This window comes from Manacus vitellinus, unplaced genomic scaffold (assembly GCF_001715985.3).
Source record: "Manacus vitellinus isolate BGI_N305 unplaced genomic scaffold, ASM171598v3 scaffold_9_pilon, whole genome shotgun sequence".
Taxonomy (NCBI): domain Eukaryota; kingdom Metazoa; phylum Chordata; class Aves; order Passeriformes; family Pipridae; genus Manacus; species Manacus vitellinus.
In genome coordinates this window covers 21,572,583-21,594,041 of record NW_021940917.1, presented here as the reverse complement: position 1 = coordinate 21,594,041, position 21,459 = coordinate 21,572,583, and the positions used below count along the sequence as shown (strand labels likewise).

The window sequence follows — 21,459 nt, the reverse complement described above, 5'->3', positions numbered from 1 at the left end:
TGGGCCTTCTAGATCTTATTCAAAGGTCTGGTTTACCTAATTTATTACTGTGTGTGTACTACTCCTATTCTTTCTATAATAAGGCCTTTGGTCCAGTGATCAGAAGAGAACATGAGATTAACCAGTGCTCCTAAAATGTTCTTCCAGCAACACAGGTATTGGGTTTGTTAGCAGGCCCAAATTTCTCAGTTAACTCTTTTGGTCCTGGCCTCCTGTTTCAGTCCCCCCTTTTGTTTTTTAATAGGGCTGTACCAGGACTTCTAGGTAGCAGAGCAGATTTCAAGAAGACGTTTTCTGACCCAGTGGAGCATGGCCAGAGGCACACTGCAACTAAAAGAGAGCTGGCAACAGGCCGGAAAGCCATGGTGAAACTGGCAAGAAAAATGTCTGGCTGGTTCCTGAGACGCACCAAAGCACTCATCAGTGACCAGCTACCAAAAAAGGAAGACAGAGTAAGAGTGCCTTCACACTTCAAATGCAGTGCTAATGAATGTATCTCTTCTTTTTTGTTTTCCTGTTGTATTTTCTCTCTTTAATCGTGTCTGTAGTAGTTTATGGTTTCCTTTTGTCTTATGAACTTCAGAAGAATCCATAGCCTTGGAAGAGATGCACTTGCCATAGTGTGCTTTGTTCATGGAATTATATGATTGCATGTTGAAAAGGAGTTAGTTAAGCTGAAAATGCTCAACTAGTCTTCTGACTAGTGATTTATACATTTGTTCTAAGTGTGTTTTTGTACTTATCTGTGCAAACCCAAAGCAATGTATGTAAATCTCTGAAATTCTATGTTGAACTTCGGAATTTGCAGCTTGACACTTTGTGTGTGGAATAGTGAGCTTTTAGCTCCCTCATTTTCAATCCCTAAATAAGAGAAAAACCTCAGACATAAAGCTGATTCTATGATAAATATGTAATCCTGTTCATCTAGTGCAATTGTAAATATTATATGAAGTGATAATACTTTATTAATATAGCTAAGAGTTCTGATAAACCTTTCCTTCTAAGTAGAGAAATATATAAATTTGCAGGTGGTTTTGTTTTCAAAATTTGGTATTTAGTCTTCATCCATAGTTTATAATAATGTCATCTAAGCTGTCTTCTGAAGGAAAGATTAACACAAACATCAGTCAGTTGCTTTTCTGAATCTAGCAGGTTTTATTCTTTTCATTATCTTGTTAATGTGAGTATATGTTTAAGTTACTGCTGTATTATTACAGCTCAGCATGGTGCTGCTGCTGTGTGGGTAGCACAGGTTAAGGAATGATCTTGGGATTTCTATCTCCTGCTGCTTAAGACTAAAGACGTCACGGAGATGCCACCCATGGTCTCTAAGAAGAGGGATCAGAGTTTTGGCCACAGCACTGTGTAGATCCTTCCCTTGTCAGTGCTTATTCCATTTGTCCTGCTTGTGGTAGTGCCCCACAATAGCTAGTGCCTAAAAAAGGGAAAGAAAGGGCAAATTATGCACCTTGCAAAGCAGAGGGGAATCTGTAATTAAAGTTATGCATGTATTTCACTTTTCCGTCCTTCCTTTTCCTTCACAAAAGCTGTACTGAAAGGTTTTGAGAAACTTAACAGCAGGTTCTTGTAGCTTGACACTGATACTCTTTGTAGACTTTTGGGAGGGAATAAGATAAGCATACATACACTTTGGTTACAATTCCATGCTCTTTTGTTGTCAAGATCCACGTATTTTTCTTTTGGTGGTATGATAATTTCCTGTAACTATTTGAGCAACTGTAGTATTTATTTCTATTTTCAGTGATCTGTGATTTTTGTTCTTTGATGCAATGCTTTTTTTGCTTTTCATTGCACATAATAGTGTTTCTCGGGTTTTCTCTTTGGCAGATGGTGTATTGTTCCCTGACTGAATTCCAGAAAGCTGTCTACCAGGCTGTGCTGGAGACAGATGATGTAACCTTGGTGTTACGAGCAGGAGAGCCCTGTAGCTGCAACAGTGGCCGGAAAAGGAAGAACTGTTGTTACAGAGTAAGAATTTGCACTGTTTGGATTTTAGAGCAGAGCCTTCTGGAATTTTTGAGGGACTCTGCTGATGAAGAGCTCATTGAAATGTCTGCCTGGTTGTAGGCCATCTGTTTGGGAAATCCCAACTGGGAAACATGGGTGGCATCACAAATGTGGTGGAGTTAGGCACTTTGGGATACTGCGAAGCTTCTTGGTGTGCCTTGAGCAGGTGGCTGTTATTTATGCAGTGCATTCTGGATCTGTTGTATTAATAAGTGCCCCTGTGATACAGTTGGTATTGGCAAGGTGTTACGACCCGCCCCAGAAAAAGGGAGGGGGGTAACCCAGGTTTTTATCAATAATTCCCTTGGGGTGGGTTAGAGTGAAACAACACTGAATAATCGGTGTCTGAAAACATATACTGGCAAGGTTTATTTTAACAATTCTGTATCAACAGGCATGCTAGCAGTTTGGGTGCTGTCATACAACAGTGTGACACAGAGATAACCTTTGGGGGGGGAAAGAAAATGCATAGGGGAGAGAAAGGCAGGATAAGAGCAAGGGAGAGTAAGGGAAAGAAAAGCTGAGAGCGGACAGATGTATATAGTCACCGCCCACGGGGTCCAGCGATGCTTCCATGTCTGTCAGTTGAAGTGGTGGCCTTGATCTGCCGGGGGTGAAGGAGGGAAGCCCCCACACTCCAAGAAATTATGAGTTATAGCCATGATTAGTGTCATGGGCCATGCCTTGAGCCTCCAACGTCTCCTGGGTCTGTGCTGAGTTTTTTGTATCTCGCCTGGTTCCTGCCTTTCAAGATTAGCAGAGGGAGGGAGGGGCCTGATTGCTCAGCAGATGTATCAACAGTCAAAAGCTTACTCGGCTTCTTGCCTTTTCAGGGCTTCACACCTTCAGCACTGGAGGGAGGGAGGGGCCTGATTGCTCATCAGAGGTATCATGCAAGTCAAAAGCCTGCAAAAGTCTCCTAGAATGCATAATTCATTAACCATTTCAGTCTCTGACACAAGGGTACTTCCTTAGGATGTTCAATATGTGTCAGACATGCTGCTCCCCTGTGCCTCAGGTGGTCTGTGCAGAACTGAAAATGGGAGACATCCTGAACACAGCAGGTTGTCTGGGCTTTGCTTGTTTTCTAACTTCAGCTGGATTGTGTCTTTCTGTGCCATTAAAAATGCACTTGGTTTTGCTTCATTGAAGGGAGAACTGTAACAGCAACCAGAGAGCGCAATCTCAACTTTGTCCACTAGTAACAGCTTTGAAGATTTCTTCAATCTTCTCTGGACTTCTTCAATACTGCATTAGTCTGGCTGTGTATCTGCTTTACCCACATCACTCAGAAGGCTCAGATAAAGCACCTCTTTTAAACATTTAGAAACACATGTCTCATACTTGCTCCTCCCTGTTTTCTTTCTGACTTGTTCTGATTCTTGGTCAGTGTTTTGGGTTTTTTTCCAAAGGATGTAGCTTGTTCAGTCTTCCAAATCTTTCTTTATGCACAATCCCCCTATCAGTCTGTTTAATATTCTGTGGATACCAATCTTCTTTTGCAGGCTTCTCTTTCTTGTATGTTTTGTAGAAAAATCAAAATGCTGTTGAACTTGATTCACAAAGGGCAGTAGGCAGGCCTGCAGATAGTTAAGTGATGTTATGGACTGTCTTCTTCCGAAGTTAACCATGAAATTTAGTAACTTGAGAAGGGAAAGGAGAACAAATATTGATCGAAATCAGCCAGTCGTAGCCAGAAAAATAGCTGATGCAGTAGCTGCTGCTGTGTTGTAAATGAATGTTTGAAGCTTGAATTATGTTCAAAAACTTATATTTTTGCTGTAGAGAAAAGTGAAGTTAGGAGCTGTAGAGTAAGAAGTCATTGAAACAGCTCTGGTTTGATTTACATTTAAGTCAGGTGTAAAGTTACCATCTTTTTGTCTACTGAGCAGTTCTTGACTATCTTAGTGTGATATCGACAGAAATTACTATCTGAAATGTTTAGCAAACTATGCACGTAGCTGTAGGGTTTTTTCTGTTTGAGAAGGTGTTTCTATAAGTAGGATCACAAAGCTGATGGGAAGAACACCCCGAACTTGCTTCTTTTTTATTAAAAATATAGTACACAGCTCTTTGGGTTCAATTATAGTTCTACTTAGAACTGTTAATGCGTTAAACCTGGTAAGAATAGTATTTATTTTAGATCATTACTTATTTTCAGGAGTATTTGTTCACGTAAACTTTTTTATTTGTAGGTAAATGCACATGGTGAAACAATTAAGTCTCTGCGCTTCAGTTACCTGACGATCCTGCAGAAGGTTGCCAATCATGCTGCACTGCTGCAGACAGACAACACGAGCAAGCAACAGGTTAGTCTCAGAAGTATCTTGTGAAAAATGGAATGAAAACTCTCGAATGAAAATTTTTTCTGACCTTCTGAAGTCTTAACTAACTGCAGTTAAGATATTTTGCAAAATTCCTTTTCCATTCAGCAGTTCAGAATGCAAACCTTTTAAAGGCATCATACAAAACAGCATATTCATTTAGTTGATGCATATCTGAAAATAAGGGTTATAGAAACATCAGAGAGATTAGGAGGGAGAGTAATTTTTAGTGATTTCTAATAGTGCCATTTCTTTTACATTTATGATGAGTGCTGATAAGAGGAATGACTTTGTGCAAATAAATAAATAATAGGCAATTAGGGTGCACTTTTTTTCTCTAGTACTTTATATTAAGAACTGATTTTGTTTAAATGATGAGAAACATGCTTTAGAAGAAAATACTCAATGAGACATCACTATCAGTTTATCTTGTTACTGTGGCAAGTCACCTACAAGACCCACAAACCAGTAGAGTTTTTAGAAATGCTTGGATGTGATCCCTAAGATCCAGGAATGGACACTGGGATTTAGGAATGTTACCACTTTCTCTCAGAAGCCACTGAGGAAGAGAAATCAAGTATCCCAACTTATTTTGCAAATTTGTTCCATTGAAGCAGTTTTACTTTTTAGGAAATGTCACTCTGACTGTCCAGGGCTTTATATACGGTATGTACCCAAGTGTTTTCAGTGGGCTTCTTTTCTGTATTCCATATGTAGTTTTTTATTGTAATAACATTTGGGGTTTAAATAACCTCTGAAATAACACAAGTATTTTTGATTTAATCTATCACACCATTCATAATTATTAACTACCAAAATCCATTGAAGAAACCGATACTTTGTAGTATTTCTTACTTTTAGTATTAAAGTCCATGTTTTTGTATTACTTTTAGTATTAAAGTCCAAGTTTCATATTTTAGGTGAGATATGTGATCTTTTCTTTCTCTCTGGAAAGGTGGACATAAATACGTGTGAGGTTATGTTCAAGTTCAGACCTAAATTCTAGCAGTGGAGCTTTATGTGGCTCTTACAGTTTAAATGCACTTCCCATGCAGTTTTTTGTTGTATCAGTGGAACAATATGTAATTCCCATGTTGGCTTATTGTGCCAGTGGGTCAAGAGAAATGCTGGTACAAAACTGTTGGGTAATGCAAAACTGAAGGCAACAGAATTTTTTGAGACTGACAGTTCTGGCCAGTCCTATTGCAGTTTTTGGCCAGGAGAAGAAACTTTGAGCATCTTTTACTCTAGTAGCTACAATCCATGGTTTCAGATTAGCAATCTCTTTTGTTTTTAAATGAAGTAAAGCAAAGCACACAGGGGGTAGTTTATGCAGTAGTTTTGTAGTGAACTGAATAAAAGCACACATAACTCTTCTTGAGATAGTTTGGAGATCACATTTCAACCTGTTTAACTCCTTGTATGGCTTACTGGTATCCCAATATAGCTCTAATTTTTAAGATCTATTCAGTCTTTCTGCTTTTCTTCCAGGAAGCACATATCAAACGAGTTTGCAGCCAGGTATTTTCCAGTTTTCCAGATTTTGTGCAGTTAAGCAAAGATGCAGCCTTTGAAACCATTTCGGATCCAAAATACAGTGGAAAAATGAAGGTAAACCCATTCCTTAGAAGAAAAATAAGTATTATTAATAGTAATACGTGTGTGCTATAGTGTATGGATGTAAGAAAATGTGCACCTAATAGTTGTGGGGGTTTTAATCATTCTATTTGTGGTTGGTCATACCACAGCAGGTATCTGCTGTCATGGATCAGGATACATCTGGGCAAAGACTGGATAAGATATTTGGAGATGTTAGCTTCATGTTTAATGGTGGTCATGGAAACTACTCTTGCAGTCAACAGAATTGTTGGTTCATGAAACCATGGATTCCAGTGGCAGTTGGGGATACTTGGGAAAGAAAAGAGAGCAAAACAAAATCATTATGGACTTAATAATTAGTGCATACCTTCAGTATTGTGTGTACTTCCAGTCCCTCCTCTCAAAAAGCATGTGTTAGACCTTGAAAATGTTCAGAAGAAGGTTCAGAGAAGGGCCACAAAGGTGATTAGTAACTGTGGGTCAGAAGCAGCCAAGTAGGCTGAGACTCTCCAGCCTGAAAATAATGTCTTAAGGATGAATGTGAGCGGGACTGTGGTGGTTTGAGACCCCCAAAAATCCAATTTCCAAGTCCAAGCCCCCCTCCCACAACTCACCCCAGTGTGAGAGGGGTTTTCCAGACACAAGACTCAATATGGGGGGAAGGGAATTATATTACAATTATTACACAAATAAATGTTGTAATACATTATATACATAATCCTAACTATCTCTCCTATGGTAAAGCAATATTTACATTGGATTAAATCTCTTTTCCCTCCAATAAAAGTCCAGAAGGGAAGAAGGAAGGATCCTTTCTGTGTTCAGGGCAGCAGTGTCTCTCCTCTTCAATGCAGCAGTCGTAGCTGGAGTTGTTGTAGCTGGATCTCTCTCTATTACAGGGACCTACACAATCATAAGTAGTATGAATCTGGTAAAGGTGTACTGAATGCTTACTGACTTTTTGAACTCTTGGACATTATGGACATTAAATGAAAATAATAGAAGTCCTGCTAAAGTTGACTAAAATAAATGTGTCAAGTATGAATCTGTAAAACACCTTACCTCAGAAACTGTCTTGCTCTGGTTTCAGAGAGGAACAAAAGATGTTTAATGATGTCTAATGCAAGTTAAAAAGAAGTCTGAGGTACCCTACTAAAAAGAAACCCATACTAGTTTTAGGAGTGTTCCTGGGCTGAGAGTAACTGAGAAATTAGAAGCTGTGCAGGATTTTTGCTCTCTATAAGCCTGGTTATTCACAGTTTTTGTTTGGGACTGGTGGCAGTTGGGAAGACCACATTGTTGTAACAGTAATGGCTATTACCACTTCATTGATTTGTTATTATGCAAGCAACACCTTTCTTTACTATTATTACATATGTGTGAGATACCCGCACGCTAACTTTGTTGTATACACTTATTATCTCATGAAAATGAACATAGTTGTTAAATTTTTAACAATGCAAATATTTAATACATAGGTCTAAAAACAAAGTCCATGATCTTCAGTAGTTCTTATGAAGCAATTCTGTTACTGGTTATTCTCCCATGGTATTGCTCATGTTATTATTTTTTATATATATATATATTTTATTTTTTTTTAATCTTGCATGGCTTTCTCCTGGAAAAGCTGGCAGCCTGTGGCTTGGAGAGGCACATTCTTTGCTGGGTTAAAGACTGGCTGGCTGGCTGGCCCAGATACTGGTGGTGAATGGAGTTACATCCAATTGGTGTCTGGTCACTGGTGGTCCCCCAGGAATCAGTGTTCAGCCCAGTCGTGGGCTAAGGATCTCCATGAGGGGATTGAGTGCACCCTCAGCAAGTTTGTGGCACCTGGGTCGGAGCAGCCCTGCCGAGCAGGACCTGGGGGTGCTGGGAGGTGAGAGCCTGGATGTGAGCTGGCATGGAAAGCTGAACATGTCCTGGGCTGCATCAAAAGAGATGTGTCCAGCAGGTCAGGGGAGATGATTCTCCCCCTTTACTCCATTCTTGTGTCCAGCTTCACAGCACAAAAAGTACATGGACCTGTTGGAGCGAATCCAGAGGAGGGCCATGAAGATAATTAGGGGGATGAAGCAACACTCCTACAAGGAAAGGCTGAGAGAATTGAGGGTGCTCAGCCTGGAGAAGAGAAGGCTGTTAGGGTGACCTTACTGCCACCTTTGAGTACCTGAAGGGAACCTAAAGAAAGCTGGAGGCAGATCTTCTGCAGTAATAGGGAAGGGGGTAATGGCTTCAAACTGGAAGAGAGAGTAGGTTTACGTTAGATAGTAGAAGGAAATTCGTTATTCTCAGAGTAGTGCGGCGCTGGAACAGGTTTCCCAGAGAAGTTGTGGATGCCCCATCCCTGGAAATGTGCAAGGCCAGGCTGGATGGGACCCTGAGTCTAATAGGTGGCATCCCTGCCCATCCATGGTGGTGTGGTTTGAAACTGGATGATCTTTAAGGTCCTTCCCAACCCACAGCATTCTATGACTCCGTGATCTTTGTACCTGGAAGGAGGAGTTTTATGTAATGGGCTCTGTAGCCATATTGAAAAATCAGCTGGGTTTTAGTCCATTAATTTTGACTTCAGAATAATGATGATGCCAAAAACTAGATCATAAATGTCTGACTTGCTGTTTTGTTTACTATTCTAAATTTTAAAAAGGAGGCTGTTGGTGATGATTTCGGGTTTTATGCTGTGGAAGCAAAGTCATTCAGGAAGTATTTAATTTAGAAAGTCCTCTTACCATGAGAAGGTAATCACAGGAGAGTCAATAGACACTAGAGCTTGAAAACTACTTTGTCAATTTGTAACATGTTTGTTTGGAAATAACTGAGACAAATGATAGTAAAATGTTTTTAATAACCTTGTCACACTGTAGTACTTTATATTTTCTGTTTCATAAATAAATTCTAGAAACTACTTGAAATTCTTTTGTAACTTTCATCTAGTAGTGTAGACTGAATAGATATTACTTAGGCTTTTAAATTAAAATTTAGTACAAACTACACAGAAATTTTGGTACAGACGATTACTCTTTTGTAAATGAGCATAGTTGCAAGGTTTTTGACATTTTTTTAAAATTTATTCAGGGAAAGGTTTGGATTTTTAATGAAGTTTATTAGCTAAGCTGCTGCAACTGTTTTGAAGAGTTGAACAGGTTAATCTATCTGCTTAAAGTATCTGTTATTCTCGAAGCCAGCAGAGATAGAACACATAGGAAACATAGCTTTTTCTTTGCAGGTTGTTCACACAGAAGTATTAGGGACTGCTTGGAAAAGAAGATGAGTGAGCATAGCTTTACAAGCCTGCAGTATTTCTCATTACTACTTTGTCTGATTATTTCTATGGTTTTGTTAAAATTCTGGCTCAGAGAGGCTCTACTAGCATTTTAAGTGTAAAGGGCTATTAAATGCCTAGGCACTTAAAATAACTTTTTTTTTATTTAAACTGCACGTATAATGTTTGCACACACATCATTTTTGGGGTTATGGACTACTGTTCTTAATTAATACAAATCTCTCAGGAATAACTGCTGAGTTGATTTAATAATTTTTGCTTGGCATATTATCATTATTTCAGTAGGAAAATAAAAGTCTATTGGAGCACTTTGCAAATAATGATAGCTTCCTCCATTAAACATAATTCCCACCCAGGCAGGCATGGCTTTGAAGCCTTTAAAATACTGTAGGCTAACTTGAACAGCTGTATACAAAAAAGATATTCTTAAAAACCAGAGGTAACATTTCATCACACACAGACAACTAACAATGTGTAGCAATGGGGAGACATGTTTAAATCCATGTGAACTCTTATAAAGAATTCTTCCTTTTGCTTGAGTATGACCAAATATTTCTGGTTTAGACTAACACCATACAGGATAATACTCTGGTGCACAAGTGTAGAATTTATTTCTCTTTGGTGCAAAAACATTCATTACTTTTCCCTGTTAAGAGTTGTTCTTGACTCCAGGATACCTAAATTCCCAATGGGGATGAAATGGATCCACTTTATTTAAGCAAACTGTGTGGATTTGTTTTTGTCTTCTTGTATAGGAAAGTCAAGATTTGACCTGTACTTTTATAATAACAAAAACACAGTAGCCAATGCCTTCTCCTTTAAAAGAATGTTACTGTTTTTGTTCTGTTTTCTTTTCTCAATGTGGCTAAATAAAATGCAAATTTAAGTAGCATAGCTCTTGTTAAGCTGTCCTTTGTGGATTTTTTTTTCTCAAGTAAAAGAAGTCCTAGTTTATATGTTCATGTACAATGAAACCAGACCAAAAAAAAATCTCTAATTTTTACCTTGTTTTCACTTCTAACAGCTGGATAACATATACTAAGTGACGAATAATTTCTGGGTTTTGTTCTAGATATTATCCAGAATTGCAAAGTTAGTATAAACATTCATTGCTATTTGGTTGTCAAAAGATTTGTTAGGGTTTTAGTGAAATCAGTGTTGATTAAAAGTTTATGTATTTATCTGTAAATAAATATAATTTTTTAAACATTTATTGCCTAGTGGGAGAAAGCTGCAGTCATGGTAGAGAAAATTCCTCTTTTCCCTATTGTGTATGACTTCTACACAGTGCTCTGGAGCTGCCATTGCCAGATGTGGACATACTTCTTTTGAAAATAACAGTATCACTATTATACACAAGGCTCTGGATTTTTTGCTTCCCCCCCCAGCAGAACGTCGTGTGTGGGCGGATTATTGGCGTGTCAAGGGCTGTGCAGAGTCTGGGAAGCTGGATCCTACTGTAAACAGAGCAACAGATGAGAGTGGGAGTGGGGAGGGGCACACAGCTCACTGATTATTTTAAGAAGACAAGTTGTAAGAAGTTCTAAACTCAGATGTAGGACAGAAAATTTAAACAGACCTTCGACTTTTCAGGATAAACGTGTGCATTTTTTAAATACAAGAACTCACAGTCTGATCCACGTGTGACATAAGGAACTTTTTGTTGCAATCTGTGCGCTGTCATGAATAGGCTCTGAATTTACCTCTTAGTGGTCTGATGACCTTTTCATGGCAAGAAAGATCACTGAAAAATGAAAAGGTCCAGCATCTCCATTACCTTTGGCACATTTTATTATGTTGGTAATGATTTTTGTTATGCCTCTGTTTGGCTTTGCTAATAATTACAGTGTGCCCTATTTAGAGGTTGAAACCATCAGTAAGTGTTCATGAGATGACTTGTGGATAAAAATCTCTTCATTTGTGTGCTCTGGGTCATTTACAGGTCCTGCAGCAGCTTTTAAATCACTTCCGAAAAAATAAGGATAAAGTTCTTCTTTTCTCCTTTTCCACAAAGGTGAGTTCCATATGATTTACCTCAATTAACTGCAGCAGTGAGTTCTGAAGTGTGAAGCACTGAAGTGACACCTGTCAACCATATTTGGTTGGGAAGGAGTTCTGAGGACAGTGTGCTGTACTCCGGAAGTGTATTGAAACCTTATGTTATCTCTTGATAAAAATGGTGATGGCAAAGCAAATATAACACCCTTCTGTCTTCTTAGAGCTTTTAAAAATTGTTGTGTTCCTTTGGCTGTAGAAAGCTGAGTTTTGTTTCTGTGTCTTGAGTTAGAGTGGTGTCACAGCACAGTATGACTGCAATATCATAAAATGTTTGTACTAGCATTGAAGGTTGTTAAATTTCCCCCATTCTGCTGACTTTTGACCATCAGCAGCAATGAAACTTCAATCCTGAAACCTGCAGCACCAGTTGATTTGAATTTAAAACAGTGTTTAATTGGAGCAAGAGGTATATGTACATTTCTCTTTTAAGGGACTTACTCCTTGATTTTCTTGTTAGGGAGTAATATGTTTCCTGAAACCCTACACTCTATTGTATCATTTTCTTTATTTAAATATTTGTAATGATAGCACTAAAAAGTATTTTTTAAGAAATAGCAGTTTGAATGATAGTTCAAAGTCTTAAATATTTAATGTTTTTGGGCTTTAAGATGGAAAGCAAGTTTAATGTTTAGATGCACCAGTAAAGAACTCGTATGTCTCAGACTGTGCTTTATCATGTTTGCTACCAGACTGGCTCCTGGTTACTACAGTCTCTTTCTCTCCGTGCCCCTGGACCCTGACTCTGTACTCTGTTCTGGCTCCAGTGCTCCTTTACTGTATTTCAAGTAATTCCAACTTGCTGAGATGAGAGGAAGCTGTTCCCTGCCTGCTTCTTGGGTTGAACTAATTGAGTGACAGAGGTGAAACAGGGCTGGAGGGTGGAGCGAGGCTGCAGCAGACGAGTATTAATCACCTTGAGTGCTGTAGAATCATGGCTAAAGAGAGTCATGGATGTTGTTACCAAAATGGTGAAGATTTAGTCTCATTTGCAGTGTTTGGTCCATTGAAAATATATTTGATAATCATGGCCTCTGTGATCATGTTTAATTAAAAAGGTAGTATTAAGTAAATAATTTTTTTCCCCTTCATTTTTCCGCTCAGTTGCTGGATGTGCTGGAACAGTACTGCATGGCATCTGGGTTGGATTATCGAAGACTTGATGGAAATACAAAATCAGAAGATAGGATGAGAATTGTAAGAGAGTTCAACAACATTCAAGAAATTAACATCTGTCTTGTATCTACAATGTAAGAAAATTTAAGTTGTGGGTTGTTTTAATCTGTCTTTCTAGTGTTTAACAAATGGGTTACTCTGCATTTTTCTTGATGGCCTTGTGAGGGATTACTTTTTTGAGCAAGTGAATTGTTCTCTTGTCTGTTAGTGAGTACAGACTTAGTGCTGTGGTGTGAAGCTTCTTAAAATATATACAGACTTCCTCCCTCTCCTCTCTTTTATGAGGATTTCTAAGATCTGAAAGATCTGAATCCTAGTTTTAAATTTCCAGTTCTTATAGGATGGAAGAAACTGTTTTAAACACTATTACTACAACATTATTATTATTATGTCATTTTCCACAAGACTTCTCATTTTATTGTAGGCAGACTCAATTTCTTGTATACTGGTAGAACTAGCAAGTGAATAGGAAATGCTATATTGAACTGAAAAATTATCTCTCCCTGTAATTTATTAACCATACTAATTAACATGTCTGTTTAAAATACTTCAGCAAATCCTTGACTGTCTTCTAAAAATGTATCTACCTGTCAAAGTTTGCTTGTCAATTTATGGTGGATAGTGAATTCTTTTGAAATAGATTAACAAACAATGACTCTTTGTTTGTTTTATTCTGGTTACTTCCATACTTCATCTTGGGTGAAGTTTTTTACTGGACAAGGACAGAAAGGGAACAAATAGAAGCTTTTGTTGTCCTGCTCAGAAGTGAAAACTTAGTGAAACTTGAATCATTCTTGACTCTACAGTCAAGTCAGTTCTTTACTGAAAGCTTTCCCTGCCTGCTGATGGTGCTGGAGACAAGAGTCTTGATTCTGTTGGTTTTGGTGTTACTCATCTTACAAAGCAAATGAAAGGAACAAACCTGTAATGAAATTGCAGTCAATATGACCAGTGTGTACTAAGCAAAACAGGAGGTGCAATTCCTTGTCTAGTTTATCACAGATAACAGGAAGTGATCTTTTTGCATGTTTGATACAGAGGAATGGAAGCAGCTTTACATTTGTAATCCTTTGGAAATTAGAAAGTGATTTATCGTAGTTCTACTCTGCAAGAGATTACTTTTTACACTTACTCAGATTTCAAGTATATATACAATGTTAATATACTTTACAGTATGTTCTGTATTTTTCAATACACAGTATGTTGACAGAATTAAGTCATACTCCTCTGTCTGTACTCTCTTGCAAAGTTTTTGGCTCATTGTTCTGGGTAGTCAACTTGTGTGTTTTTTGTAAGTCCCATTCCTCAGAAAGCCAAATGCTGATTTTCACTGACAATACTTTCACAGTCTTGCATGTAGAAGGGCATTCTGCAAAGGATGAATTCCCTGAGTAGTAATTTTGAGTCTCCCATTATATTCACTAGCACAATTAACGTGCAACCTTTAAAACAGAAAGCACCAATCTTTTAAATCAGCTTGACCTCAAATCTTACAGTTAGTATTGGTACCAAGCATAGTCATATGGCTATCCCTAATGCTTTTATCGATAGCTATGGCTAAGGTAACTTTATAGATAAATATATTTTATAGGTGTTCAGAGAAAATATAGTTGATTTCTTTGGAGCTTGTAAATTCTATTGAATTAGATCAAACCATTAGATACAGATCATGGATTTCAGACTTGAGCACCAGGGAAAAATAAGTATGCATCTGTTGGAACTTCTAAGTCTCATGAAGTAATATCTGTTTGTGAATACTTCAATCCTGTGCTAGTGTTGCTAAAAAAATGTGTGATTATTTCGGAGAAGGGGATTTTTGGGCATGCTTGGAAACATTAAAATAGTTGCTGGAGTTGCTGTAACTTGATAGGAGAATGTCAGAGCTTGCAACTCCAATGGTGCTGCTTAGCCTGGAGAAAGGAAGCTGTGTACAGTACCAAAGTCAACACATCTCTGTTCCATTGGAGTGTTGTGAAGAAATGAGAGCAGCAAGTGTTCCCGTTTTTAAATCACTATTTCTGGAGTTTCTATGCCAGTATTTCTCTAGATTAATTCCTTCAGAGTAATTGTTACTGAAAATCCATTTCTGCATCTTGGTTATCTTTGTTATGAAAAGAGAAGTGCTTAGAGAAATTTGTAGGTAGTTTTTTTCATGAAAGGTTACATATGCACTTCCCTTCTACCTGCAGCATTCTCAATGACTGTCCATTGCTGGACTCCTGATCATTACTTTCTACTTTTACAAGGCTTCATTTAACTTGAACTCTTCTCACCTCTGTTGCAAATAACTTTTAATGCATATATGATAATGTTCAAAGAACTTTAAACCGCAAGATCTCACTGAAAGAATGTAGGAACTATGAAAAACTTATCTTGGTAAACAGAATTACATCGTCAAAGCTTTCATAGAAACTTTCCTAATGCAGTATTGTTCTGTAACTTCTGAATGTTGAGGTAAAAGGTTGTGCAGTTTTAAATAAGATGATCTTTTGACAACTGTTCATTGTAACAAAACTCTTTATTTGAGCCATATTATAGTGGTTTGCATGGATTAAAATTGCAGTAATGACTAACAGCTAATTAAACAGATAGTTAAAATGGAAGATATGCTTTACAGTGCACAAATGACTGCATTTGTTCTGTCCATGAAGGACATAGGAGCCATTCTTTTTCTGCTTTAGAGCACCTGAGTTTTTGTGTCATACTTAAAAATACTGGAAGGTGAAATTATTATAAAGCTAAGTATCCTGTTTAGTTTTTGTAGATAGTCTGTTTTACACATTGACTTACGTTTCAGTCCAACTGCAGGATTAGTTTGGGAAGACAAGAGGCTGAATTCTGTTTTCACTGCAAAGAAGTACACTAAATTTCCAAAATACCGCAGCATATCCTGAAAAAAATGCAAATATTTTTATTCAGCATTTCAAACTTTGAGAATGTGCATCCGCCGGAAACATCTGTTAGATTTAACTGACCCAACACCACATCACACCTGGAAGGACAAGGCCAGAACTGCGTTTACATTGAGATGGATTCCATGAAAACCAAAACGTGGTGGGGCTCCCTAAGTTTTTGGTTCAGTCTTTTACCGGAAACTTTCCCTTTCCTGTCTGCTTTAAACAAGCAGAATCTAAAGTAATCTGTTAAACTTGGTAAATTAAATGGGATTGACTTTTTCAGTTTTGCTGTAGCTCTTTCAGGCAAATAATACACTTGAACTTAGCCATGCCTATGTCAATGTGAACATTTGTTTTAATAGTTTAACTAATAATAGTGTTTAACACGTGCTTGTATAGTAACTTGTCCCTTTTTGTGCGATGGTTGGTTGAGCCAGTTGAAAAGAATATTCAGTATTTGCTTGTTTTGCACCTGATGAGAAGTGGTGTTTTCCTCACTTTTGTTCCTGTCAAATCATTTGGCTGTGCACATGCCAGACTCCAAGGAACTGAGCAGTTTATTGGATTCTGCAGTTAGCTGCCTCAGGTTAGGCATGTGCTCAAATTCTTTCCTGGCTTGCAGGCTTTACCTGAAAGAATAGTCCAACTGTTAAGTGTTTTAAGATGATGTAACTGTGACTCCCAACCCCCAGAGCAGACAATTTTCTGACAGGGACTTTTTTCCTTGTAATGACTGGTATGAATATTGCTCATATGCAGCTGTGTGGGCAACTGTGTTTTTAACAACTGAGTGACATACTGTACAAATACACTTGTGAGAGCTGTTAATTCTTCCAGGTGTGACTTACCCTAGAGTGTGACCATTTCAGTGGAAGCTGCATAGCATTATTGTTGAAACTGTGTGCTGGGATTAGAGGAAGTAAAATTTCACGCTAAATTTTCCTGCTTCCATGAAGTTAACTGGCATAAAAGTGGTTATGAATTTCAGTATAATCACTGGAGGAGTTGGCCTGGACAGGACTTAGGGGGAATGAAGTAGCAACCAAGACTTCTACTAAGAAAGCTGATTGTAGTTGGTTATGACTCAGCTATTCAGTTTGTAACAAGCATGATACTGAGGTGAGAAGACTGCATTTTATAGCAATGGTTATTTGAGTACTTGGTGGTTATTAATACAACAGTAGCACAAAGCTATACTGCACTGTTTTCAGTATCTTTATTGTGTTCTTTTTTATGTTGGGAAGGGTGTGACAATATGGATCTAATACAGAAAATTTTTTTTCAGGGTTGTTTTTATTGTCATATAATTCTATTTTTCTCATTTTTATTCTTTTAGGGCTGGTGGACTGGGTCTTAATTTTGTGGGTGCCAATGTTGTTATACTGTTTGATCCTACATGGAATCCAGCAAATGATCTTCAAGCAATTGACAGGTACACTCTCAAAATACAGAACTTGATCCATATTGTACTCTTCTTTCGCTTTCATTCCATAATCTGATTCTCCAACTAAAACTTTCCTTGAGGAAGAAATTTTTTACTATAACTTTTTGTGATCTCTATAGAATGGGTGTGTGTGTAGCTATCATTTTTCTTGTGTTTTTCATGACAGAATACATTGTAGTTGACCCCAGTTAAAGTGATGTTTTGAATTCCAGAACCCCTAAAGACAACCTTTCTGCTTCACCCTTGTGGAGATGAGAGTATTTTCAGCACTCAGTTCTAGCTCTTATATTATGCTGTTGGAGTATTTCTAGTAATACAGATATTTCTTTCAAGGCTTTTTGGCTGTGGGATGTTTCCCTAGGAATTCAAGACAGACTTCTGGCTGGCTGAAGTAAAGAACATTGAAAGCTTTCAAAATTCAGTAGCTCTATATATTTTTATGAGCAGAAATAAATTGTTTCTGTTATCTCCTGCAATTATATAATTCCATTTTAAGGGTCTTTCTCACTTCTAATACATATTTATGTTCACCTGTTCGAGTGAAATATGTGTGTCAGAAACATGTATTGGGTACTGTCTTTAAAGAATCTTTGCAAGATCACATTTCTATGAATTGGTTCAGCCTCTTGTGAATTTTGTGGAATATAGTTTATTAGATGTCTTGGAATTTACCATTTGGATAGAACACTGCCAGTTCATTACCTGTTTTTATGATATTGTAACCTGCAAAGTGCTTTAGAAAGTTAAGAAAGAACAGACTGTTCCATGTAATCCATGAACTAATTCCTCTATATAATACAAATAAGAGAATACCTTGAGCAAGAGCAGGTGTAGACAGAGAGGAGAAAAGAAAAATGAAACAAACCTGAGATAAACAGAGTGGAAGACGTGTTTTCAGAAGAGATGGGATGCAGTTCTTGTGATACAAAATGAGGAGAAAGCTTTTTAACTTCCTAGGCCTCTGGAGAAACATGGAATACTAAGGGTAAAGGAAAAGGAAATTAATTACTGAGGAAAATGCGGAAAAGAAAAACAACCCAACCAACGCAAGCATAATTTAGAATAGTCCTATTTTATTAGAATGCTTTTACTTATTTTTGTGTTTATTTACTACTGCAAGAGCTCTCTTATCTCTTAAAAATGTTTTTTGATGTGCCACTGTCCTTGCAGAGCTTACAGAATTGGCCAGTACAGACCTGTTAAAGTGTTTAGATTGATCTCCTTGGGAACTGTGGAAGAGATGATGTATTTGCGACAAGTTTATAAACAGGTAAAGTTCACAAGCTGTTTAAATTTGGGGCTCTTTTTAGCAGTCTTGGTGACTGAAAGCTAATCTAGCCTATAGCAAAATTGTAATTTACTTTGGGTTGATGATATATGCTATTAACTTAACTTACAAAGCAAAGATACATCATTTAGCAATTGTCAAAAGTCGCAAATTAAGAAATAAGATGATTGAATTTAAGGTTCTGACATTACAGGCATGTAAACTGGGACAAAGGTAGAAAACCAGTGGGATACAGTTGTCCTGAAGAATACACTACATAGAAAAGATAAAATTAGGTCACCTCAGTAGGAGAGTGATACAACATATTGAAGAAAACCTTACTAGATTTGAGGAATTAACCTGGTAACTTGAATTTTTGACCATAAATAATAAAAAGTTGGTAATGAGTCCTCAGTGACAAGCAGTTGTACTTAGGTTATTTACAAGGAGGAAGCTGGAGGCTGAATGAGTGGGAAATGCAGTTGTAAACAGATTGTCATTATTCTCCTTGGATTTAAGTAAGTGACAAGTAAGAATAAAGTTCTAAGATCCTCTGATTTCACAGAGCAGATAGTCAAAAACCTGACAGATCCAATCTTGAACTGCTCCCAGTAATGTGTATGGCTTGCTTTAAAATCCTACTTTCAAAGTATAATGGTGACTTTCATCTCACTCAAATTCAGTGTTTTGTAGAAGCCAAGCAGCCATTAGAGTTCTGTTTAATTCTGACAAAATTATGTAAATAAAAAAGACAAAACTTGTTAAGGAGAAGTCAAAAGAAGTAGGTGATGGGCTGAGGTGGTAACAGGTAATTGGGCAATTTGCAGAGATTCTGTATCAGAAGCTCAGAATTAAGAAGATGCATTAGTAGTTGAAATCATATACTAACAAGGCAAGTTAAATATAATGCATGGTAAGTCCAAAATCTGTTTTTGAGGGACAGTGGTCCAAAAATATAAAAGCTAATAATTTACATTTTTAACATATCAGGAGTATGAATTGTACTGCTGTATGACTGTTACTTTAGCAAGGTTTGAAAGAGCGTTCCTTGCAAAAAAAAACACCTTACTTATATGTATTCTTCACATCCACATTCATGGGAAAACGTAGAGAGGATCCTCTTCCAAAGTTTTGATGTGCAAAATACTTTTGAGGAGTCGTTTCAACAGCAGGAATCAGTAGGAGAAGTCTCAGAAAGGCTGACAAAATGAGCAGTAGCAGATTACAGCCAGCTCCGTTCACTAAAATCCTGAAGGATGGAAACCTGCTTCACAGAGGCTTTGGGAGTTGGTGAACTTGTAGGAAAAGAAGACCTGGATATTGTCTGTTTGGATTTCCAAAAATTCTTGAAAGCTTCTGTGCCTTTTTTTTTTTTCCTTTCAAATTGACTTGTGTTTCTCAAGTTTAATAAGAAGCAATAAAGGGAGGAGTAGTAAATCCGAGATTCTTTATTTTTGGCTACGCTTGGATTGCATTCCCTTACTAAGTAAACATACAAGACAGTAAAAGAATAGTTACAATTTAGTACTGAGGAAAGCTAAGCAATCAAGATATAGAGGAGTGCCTCTAGTGTGTATAGTTGGTGTCTGATATTAGCCAACGATACAGTAAAAGGCTTCAAATATTTAAATTTTTGAAAATTCAGTAAAACCAAGCAGGTGTATATTGTACCACAGTCTATTGTACCAGCATCTGCTAGGGAAATTAAAACATCCTCTCTTAGGAATTTCTCCCTGCTCCAGCTAAAGCTGTGTATATAATGTGGGAGCCAGGAAATTCTGATGTGTTGTTGCAGCAAACTCTTCTCAAATCTCTCGTGTTATTCTGTTTTAGCAACTTCACTGTGCGGTCGTTGGAAGTGAAAATGCCAAGAGATATTTCGAGGCAGTGCAAGGATCAAAGGAACACCAGGGAGAGCTTTTTGGGATCCATAACCTTTTCAAACTTAGGATTCATGGGTCCTGTCTTACCAAAGACATCCTGGAGGTGTGAAGTGCTATTCTTTTACTTTTGGATATTAGTTTTACATTTTTTCTTTCCTCAGGAGATTCTTTTGTTGTCGTTTTGAATGGAAAAACTATATAACAGAATGGTGAAACTGGAACAGTGCTTTTCTATGCAGTGACTTAAATGAAATAGACATGCTAATTTCTCACTCTGATGTAGAGCAGATAAATTGTTTTAAATCAAAGAATGGAAAAAGCTTGGATTATAATTCTCATAAATTTGCTAATATATTTCTTAATAAAAATTATTTAACTTATATTTTGATACTTTCACATGTTGTCAGCTTTGCGCGCAGATATCTTTTATTCATCAATAGCTCAGGCTGACCTTTTAAGCCGGAATTCTGGTCATAAAAATATTTTTTGTGATCATAGTAACCTTTTCATAGTACATTTTGAGATGTCAAAAACTGTTTAATAAAATGTATTTTATAATACCGTATTTTAGAATGTTATAGGGTGGAAGTAAGTAAATAACTTATGAGGCTTCATATTTTAAAATTAATTTCTTAGTTACTCTGAAAAACCTGTTGGCCCAATTCCATAGTTTAAACTGATTTCAAGTATATGCAGTATTATACCTTTTTGTGTAAAGCATGTTTGCTGCAGCTAGCTTGCATCTTGAAGTTTATTGTAGCTTTATTCCAGGTTTCTTTCCATCCTTCCCATTATTTTGTTATTTTGCATGTGCTAGGATTTAGTCTGGACTTTGCTAATTGTGCTTCTACACCTCTGTAGAAGGAAAGAAAAAGCCTTTGGGTATTTTTTTCCTGGGCTTGCCTTTTATATGTAGCAGAACCAGTATCTGTTGATGTTAATTAAATATTTGATTGTTTTAGAGGGAAGGGCAGGTGGAAGCAGGAGTCATGACAGCAACTACCTGGCTGAAGGAAGAGAGTGCTCCGTGCAGCTCAGAAAAGGTGAGATGTCCTTGTGGGCTGTGGGCCAGAGAATGACAGTCCCTCTGGTTTCTGGTACTGCAGTTGTTAGGCTGATAATACTTTTACCCTGTTGTTTAGAAGATTTTGTTTAGGGAATTGTGGAAAGGACTGCAATTGGTTTAGACTGTTGAAAGCTTCAGGCTGTTTAGTTGTAGTCAGACAATGAGACAGTGGTTCCCATCAAGTCAGTGGTCTGGTCAATACTGTCTTTTTTTTAATGTATGTAATTACATAATGGTCTTCTTCTGGAACACTTTTTTTTTTTCCTGAAAAGGTTGATTTTAATAGGAGTATTGTATTTATAGGAATGTTTTTGGCTGAACACTGTGTTCAGGTACTCAGGGAAGCAAGCAGTTAGGTCTGTAATATGACCTGCAAGAGTAAAGATAGTATTAGATTAGATCACACTGAATGGTGTTAAGAATTAGCTGCCATCTCT

General features: G+C 37.4%; 1 protein-coding gene across 3 annotated transcripts in view; it reads left to right on the top strand.

Moving 5' to 3' along the window:
* LOC103762063 (DNA excision repair protein ERCC-6-like 2) overlaps positions 1 to 21,459 on the top strand; it is a 41,862-nt gene that overhangs the window by 12,178 nt on the left and 8,225 nt on the right. The window contains exons 6-15 of one of the 3 annotated variants that reach the window (XM_018086023.2): positions 245 to 452; positions 1,849 to 1,989; positions 4,224 to 4,337; positions 5,844 to 5,963; positions 11,177 to 11,248; positions 12,394 to 12,539; positions 16,699 to 16,794; positions 17,977 to 18,076; positions 19,907 to 20,059; positions 20,919 to 20,999. In XM_018086023.2, the coding sequence (XP_017941512.1) occupies positions 245 to 452; positions 1,849 to 1,989; positions 4,224 to 4,337; positions 5,844 to 5,963; positions 11,177 to 11,248; positions 12,394 to 12,539; positions 16,699 to 16,794; positions 17,977 to 18,076; positions 19,907 to 20,059; positions 20,919 to 20,999 (1,231 nt within the window). Of the gene's footprint in view, positions 1 to 244; positions 453 to 1,848; positions 1,990 to 4,223; positions 4,338 to 5,843; positions 5,964 to 11,176; positions 11,249 to 12,393; positions 12,540 to 14,710; positions 14,898 to 16,698; positions 16,795 to 17,976; positions 18,077 to 19,906; positions 20,066 to 20,918; positions 21,000 to 21,459 lie in introns of those variants that run through there. The other 2 variants (XM_018086027.2, XM_018086029.2) reach the window with 2 other exon arrangements.